The sequence below is a fragment of the Manacus vitellinus genome, unplaced genomic scaffold (genome assembly GCF_001715985.3).
Source record: "Manacus vitellinus isolate BGI_N305 unplaced genomic scaffold, ASM171598v3 scaffold_142_pilon, whole genome shotgun sequence".
NCBI classification, from domain to species: Eukaryota; Metazoa; Chordata; class Aves; order Passeriformes; family Pipridae; genus Manacus; species Manacus vitellinus.
Genome location: NW_021939017.1, coordinates 139,105 through 145,831, shown reverse-complemented (window position 1 = coordinate 145,831; position 6,727 = coordinate 139,105). Strand labels below are relative to the sequence as shown.

General features: G+C 50.6%; 1 protein-coding gene across 1 annotated transcript in view; it reads right to left on the bottom strand.

Annotated features, from left to right (window-relative positions):
- Positions 1–3,333: 3,333 nt before the first annotated feature.
- The window catches only part of ASH1L (ASH1 like histone lysine methyltransferase), a 58,599-nt gene continuing 55,205 nt past the window's right edge, over positions 3,334–6,727 (bottom strand). The window contains exons 22-25 of the mRNA XM_029958149.1: positions 6,188–6,354; positions 5,248–5,288; positions 4,333–4,633; positions 3,334–3,487 (exon numbers count right to left, since the gene is read on the bottom strand). Of these exons, the coding sequence (XP_029814009.1) occupies positions 3,395–3,487; positions 4,333–4,633; positions 5,248–5,288; positions 6,188–6,354 (602 nt within the window). The 3' untranslated portion in view covers positions 3,334–3,394. The remainder of the gene's footprint in view (positions 3,488–4,332; positions 4,634–5,247; positions 5,289–6,187; positions 6,355–6,727) is intronic.

Sequence of the window (6,727 nt, the reverse complement as noted above, 5' to 3'; positions counted from 1 at the left end):
CGGGTTTAGAAGGAAGGTGAGTGTAGGGGTCAAGCCCAGCGTTTTCACGGCCATAGAGAGTCAGGCACCGGGGTTTATATCCTGGGAACAGAATTTGTGGATTTAATGGTTCCTGTCCCATCCTGTCTGTGGTTGTGCACCCTCCAACCCCACACGGGGACTGTGCTGCCGTTGTCCCTCCTGCCACTTCTGGACCACAGCAGAGCCACTGGCACCAGATTAAATCCTCCAAAGTGCCACCACCCACCCGGCACGTGGGTGTTTGGGAGCTGGGGCAGAGCCTTGGGAGGGTGGGAATTGGAGCTGGAGTGCAGCAGGAGGTCGAGCCAGGGCAAGGACAGACCCTCAGAGCCCTGGGATCGTGGAATCAAAGAATCACAGAATCATTAAGGCTGGAAAACACCTCCAGGATCACTGAGGTGTCCCATCCCCACCTTGTCCCCCAGCCCAGAGCACTCAGTGCCACGTCCATTCCTTCCTTGGACACATCCAGGGGTGGGGACTCCCCCACCTCCCTGGAGCCCAGTCCAATCCTTAACAACCCTTTCCAAGAGGAAATTCCTCCTCATGTCCAACCTGACCCTCCCCTGGCACAGCTGGAGGCCGTTCCCTCTCATCCCATCCCTTGTTCCCTGGGAGCAGAGCCCGACCCCCCCCGGCTCCCCCCTCCTGTCAGGGGTTTGCAGAGCCAGAAGGTCCCCCCTGAGCCTCCTTTTCTCCAAGCTGAGCCCCCCCAGCTCCCTCAGCCTCTCCTGCTGCTCCAGCCCCTTCCCAGCTCCGTTCCCTTCCCTGGACATGCTCCAGCCCCTCTGTGTCCTTCTTGTCACGAGGGCCCCAAAACTGACCCCAGAGTTTGAGGTGCCCGGCACTGCCCTGGCCCTGCGGCCACCGTGGCTGCTCCAGAGGAGGTGCCACTGCCCTCCCTGCCCACCTGGGCTCACGTCCAGCCTCTGTCTCCAGCACCTCCAGGGCCTTTCCCAGCTTTCCCAGCCCCTCTTGCCCCATCCTGGAGCGTCCCACGGGGTTGTTGTGACCCAAGGGCAGCTCCTGGCCCTTGTCCCTCACCCCGTGGATCCAGCCTGTCCAGACCCATCCTGCCCTCGGCACATCCCCATCCCACCCACCACGGCAAAGAAAACCCCCCGAGCCAGCCGTAGGAAAAGATTTTTTTTCCATTTAATACTAGACTCTCAGGATTGAGATGCAGGCTTTTTATGCAATTACATCCAATGTTAAAATTGGTAATACATAATTTACAAAGATTAACATCAAAACAATGATCTATTTAGATATGCTTTGTAAAAAGGAAATATATTAGCAGCATTTATTTTCAGCAATCACACAGCCTACACCCATGCAGACTAAGGTTCAGCTCTATTTGCAGTAACGTAGTGCTTCCTGGCTCCGGCGGCGATCCTGGGGACACAACGGGTCTGCTCAGTATTATAAAATAACCGAAAAATAAAAAAAGTCATTAATTTCTACACCAGTAAGAAAAAACAAGTTCTTTTGCACTTACCTAACATTTGATTGTCTAAAAAACATTTCGTTTAGTCTTTCAACAAAAGAAAGATAAAATGACAGAGCTAGTGTCTCGCTTCTGTACGCACTTTATTTTTTTTAATTTTTTTTTTTAAAAACTTTTTTTAGTGTTTAACACCATTGGAGACAATGATTTTTTTTTTTTTTTTTCTGTTTGAAACTAAATGAGACAACTCGAGGGTCTGGACATGCGATATTCCTACTACACGCACGAGTATTTTATACTCAGGGTTCCTGGTACTGTACAGTGCTTCTCTACAGTAAGAAAATATTCCAAACTATTTTCTTATTTCTTTTTTTTTTTTAATAAAATATTTTTTTTTTCTCAAAGGGGTTTTTTTTTCCTTTCTTTTTTTTTTCCCTTTTTTTTGCTTTTTTTTTTGCCTTTTTTTTTTTCTTTTTTTTTTTTTTTTGTTCCTCCTCTTTTGAAATCAACACGTAAAAGTTAATGGAATGAGTCATGTTCCACTAAGAGTAAAATAATTATAATAATAACAAGAATGTACAGTAGGACGAGCTTGGTCCATAAAAAGGAACATGTAACTACGGTATTGCTTTACATCCACGCAGCAGATATATACAACTTGGCACATTAAAAACTGGATTTCTTATAAGAACACCTAAAACAGGACTGTTTATATGCATGTGTACGTCTGAGACAGGAAAGCAAAGCCACGTCCAGGGGCAGCGGGTGCCTCCCAACCCCCATCCCGCCCCGGGGGTTCCGGGATTTTGGGATAACAGGGGTGGGAATGGTGTGGGACCCCTGGCCAGGACGTTCAGCTGTCCACCAGCACACGAGGGTAGTGTTAGCATCGATATATTCTACAGCTCACGACAAACACTCGCTCGGATACTGCCTGACGGGCACGGAGTGAAGGGTTCCTTGGTTTTGTAGTTCTTTTTTTTTTTTTTTGTCCTTGTTTTTGTCATTTTTTTTTTCGTTTTTTTTTCCTTTTTTTTTTTTTTCCTTCCCAACAGGTTTTTTTAAATTTGCACAACACACGAGACACACGAGAAAACCACAGCTTATCCAAAAAAGAACCAACAGCAACGGCGGCGTCAGGATCCGACTCGCTTCTTATAAAACTCCTCTGCAGAAAAAAAAGCGGGGGGGGGAAAAAAAACCCAAAAGAACGAAAACAACCCCCAAAAAAACCCCTCACGCCCCGCCCCTCCCTCCCCTCCCCCTGCACAGCCGGTGCCTCATCCCAGCTCCTGCCCAGCTCCTCCCCGGCACAGAGCACAGAGCACAGGGACCGGCCCACGGGACCCCCGGGCTCGCTCTTCCTGGAACTTGTGCAAATCAGAGGCTTTTCTGGGGCAGCCTTTCACTCTGAGCCACTGGGCCTCTCCCCTCCCCTCTGGATTCCCTCCCCTGGCGGTGCTGGTGCAGCCCCAGGTTCTCAGTGGCCGTGGGGAACACCCCCCTCAGAGCAACTCAGTCCTTTTTTCTCCTCTCACCTCCCCAGTTTTTTTTCTCTCTCTCTCTTTTTTTTTTTTTTAAATTTCTTTTTTTTTTATTATTTTTTTTGTTTTGTTTTGTTTTTTTTTTCCTCTGAGTGGGAATATCAAGCAAAAAATAAATTAAATTTGACCATCCTGGACAATATAACCACGAGGTTTCCTCAGTACCTAACATCAATACAAGGCACGCCCACCAACACACACACCAAGAGCACTGCAGAGCAGGGCAGGGCGCTGCCCCGGCCCCTTTAAGTGCTGCTGTTTGGAGTTCTGTCCCTTCGCGGCCGCCTCCTCCCCCCGGGCCGGCTCGGAGGAGGTCGGGCCGCGGCTCCCGGGGCTCGGCAGCCCCCCAGGTCACAGCCCCCGAGCTGGGGTGGCCCCGCCGTCACTTCCTGAAGCTGCTCTCGGGGATGCTCAGGGTGCGGCGCCGCAGTTTCCTGCCCGATCCCTCCTCCAGCAAGTACGTGACGTCGATGGCTGCAAGGAAACACAGGCCGGGGTGAGAAAGGGGATTGGGAAGTGCTGCACCAGCGGGAAGGGGGGAAAACACCCCCCGGACCGTCGAGTCCGAGCTGGGACCCATCCCCGCCCCGTCCAGCCCTGTCCTGGACACGAGGAGCAGCTTTCCTGTTCCTTTATTCCTGGGTATTTGAGGGGTATTTCCATCCACACTGATATCCAATATCCAAATATATGCAAAACACCCGAGACTGGATTTAGCCCTGAGCCGTGGCTGGACCAGACAACCCCCAAAGACCCTCCCAGCCCTGATTATTCATCAGTCCATGACTGTTTGGGCACTGCCAGGGCATGGAAGAGACTGGGCAGGGCTCATCCCAGGCTTTAAAACTGAAAGCAGAGACACATTTAACCAGAGCACCCACAGCTCAGACAACACCTCCAGCAGGTGCTCAGAACCCAAGAAAAGCTCATAAAAGGTCAAAAGAGACTCTCCAAATTCTCTTCTTTGGTATATCTGTTAGTTCCCCAGTTGTAAACGTGGAATGATGGGGGGGGTTATTAAAAATATTATACAAAAATATTATACAAAAAATATTATACAAAAATATTATACAAAACAGTGTCAAGTGGTAAGAAACTTCCCTTGGGTTTTAGGTGCATTTCTGTTGCAAAGGAAAAACTGCTTGCAAAAAACCCCACCGGTTGTTTCCTAATGCCCACAGCAATAAATAATTATTTTAAACAAATAAATTTTGTTTAAATAATAAATAAATAAATGAATAAATTTTTAAATAAACCACAATAATTCTACCAACACAGTGCCCAGCGAAGCAAACCCAGACCTGAGCCTGAAACTCTCACGTTTTTCCCTGGGATTTTCTCTAGTGAGGTTGAGCAGATCTGGTTCAGCCTCTCCCTCTGGAGGTGCCTCCTCTCCTCGGGGCTGCAGAGCTGCCTCGTGTCCGAGGGGGCCTCCTCCCCCTTCTTCTCTGCCTCGCAGCCCTCGCTGGGCACCGGCTCCTTGTCGGGCTCCTCGGGGCCGGGCAGCTCCCCTGGCACCTGCTCTGGGGCTCCTAGCACCTCCTCCATCAGGGGCAGAGCATCCTCCTCTTGGTTTAAGTCTTTGATCTGTGGTTTTGAGCGATCTGATTTCCAGGATGACCTGGAGGAGAAGGGTTTGAAGAGGTTTTTTTCAGACCCTCACCCAAGAGGCCGATTCCCGGCGAGGCCAGGACTGCTCCCTGGAGCTCAGCACTTCCCTCAGTCCCTGCACCCCTCACACCCCCAGGTCCCCCCCAGCCTTGTCTGCACCCCACAAACGCAGCTGTGACAAACAAATGGCTTCTTATTTCCATTTGGGAAGGTTTTTGTCTCCAGAAGCCCAGCCCAGAGCTCACTGGGGCTTTCCTGGAACAGCCACGGCCCTCAGAGGGTGTTTTTACAGCCTCTGACAGACATGGAACAGCACAACTGGGATCTGGGCTCCTCCATGTGGGAAGGAGGAGCCTCCTCTGCTGGGCAGCTCCACACTCAGCTGCTTTTGCTGACTTTCAAATGGCTCCTGTTCTCTTCCTGATGTGCATTATTAAGGAACACTTCTCTAGGCTCTCCCTCCTCCCTTGTTCCCTTTTATCTCTCTGGAAGCTTAGAGAGCTCTAAATAATTTAAACTCGAGGTTTCCACAACCCCCAGGGGAAATGGGCAGGAGGAGAGTGAACACCACAAACAGGATTCTCTCATCTCTCATCCCCAAACAATCTGGGAGGTGACACTCACCTGCCTCCATTTCTCTTGTAGTTGTCTGGCACATAATGAGGCTGCAACAGCAACAAAGATTGTGGTTAATACCAAAGCAAATTCACAGTGGAAGAAAGTGCTGGTCTATCAAACACTCTGGAAATACCAATGCAGGACACCCTGGGAATGCTGGCGTGTCTCACACATCAGACAACTCCAAAGGAGAAGGAATAATCACGTAATAAGGACAATCAGAGCCAGACTTACTCCATTTTTCCTATCTTCTAAATAAATTTCAAGCCACAGACCATCGTGGTACAAATCCCCTTTGCTTTCTGCACAGCACAAGTTTGGAACCACCTCCAAAGCCACTACAAAAAGCTCTGCTCCAGGGAGAACAGAAGGTTTGCAGATCTCTGCTCAGTCAGGGCAGTGCTGCCCTGGAGATCATCTCTGAGCTCACCCATCCCCACCCCTTCAGCACCTCTTTGCCTCTCAACTGCAGGTTCTGTTACACTCATTTTCTTTCCCAGCTTGCTTTCAAGCCAGCTTTTCCCCCAGACTGTGCATGCCGACAGAATCATGGAATTGTTAAGGCTGGAAAAGCCCTCCAAGATCATCCAGCCCACTCAGTGCCCCATCCCCACCTTGTCCCCCAGCCCAGAGCACTGAGAGCCACGACCAGTCCTTCCTGGGACACCTCCAGGGACGGGGACTCCAAACCTCCCTGGGCAGCCCCTTCCAACACCTGACAATCCTTTCTATGAAGAAATTCTTCCTGCTGTCCAACCTGACCCTCCCCTGGCCCAGCTTGAGGCCGTTTCCTCTCGTCCTGTCGCTGGGAGCAGAGGCTGATCCCCACCTATGGGGTCAGCTCCCTTGGGCTCACCAAGCTTCCTTCACCAACACTCAGGGGCTTTCCAAAACCCTGTCCAGCCTTCTAACGACAGGTGAGGGAGCTGAGAGAACCCCCACTTACTGAGAAGTCTCTCTTGGGGGTGAGTTTCTTGGGGAAGTGGTCGAAGGCGTAGGGCTTGGTGCACACGGGGTAGCGGTTGCGGTGGATCTTGTAGAAGAGGTGAGCTGACTTGTCCAGGCGGTAGTCACAGATGTACACATCCTGCTCCTTCACCCCCTTGGGCCTCCCTGGGGGTTCAGGACAAAGCACACAGGAAAGAACAGCCATCAGGTTGAGGGGGAAACACGTGCTTTGCCCCGTTTGCTCTCCTTTGGAACCACAACAGGACACGCTGCTGGTTCAGTTCCAGGGGAGAATCCACACACTCTGATCAAACAGCAGCCAAACTTCCACAAAAACAATTATCCACTGCCATCACTTTCTCCTCTCTGCCCACCACAATTCCAGCAGCACTGTCCCTCTTAAAACAGGAATCCCTGTCCTGGGGCAAAGCCATTGTGTGTCCTCAGCTCCAGAACAGGCAAACATCCCCCATGGCCTTTGGACAGCAGGATTGTTCCAGTGCATGTCCTGGTTCCTGCTGGAGTAAAGTGAATTTTG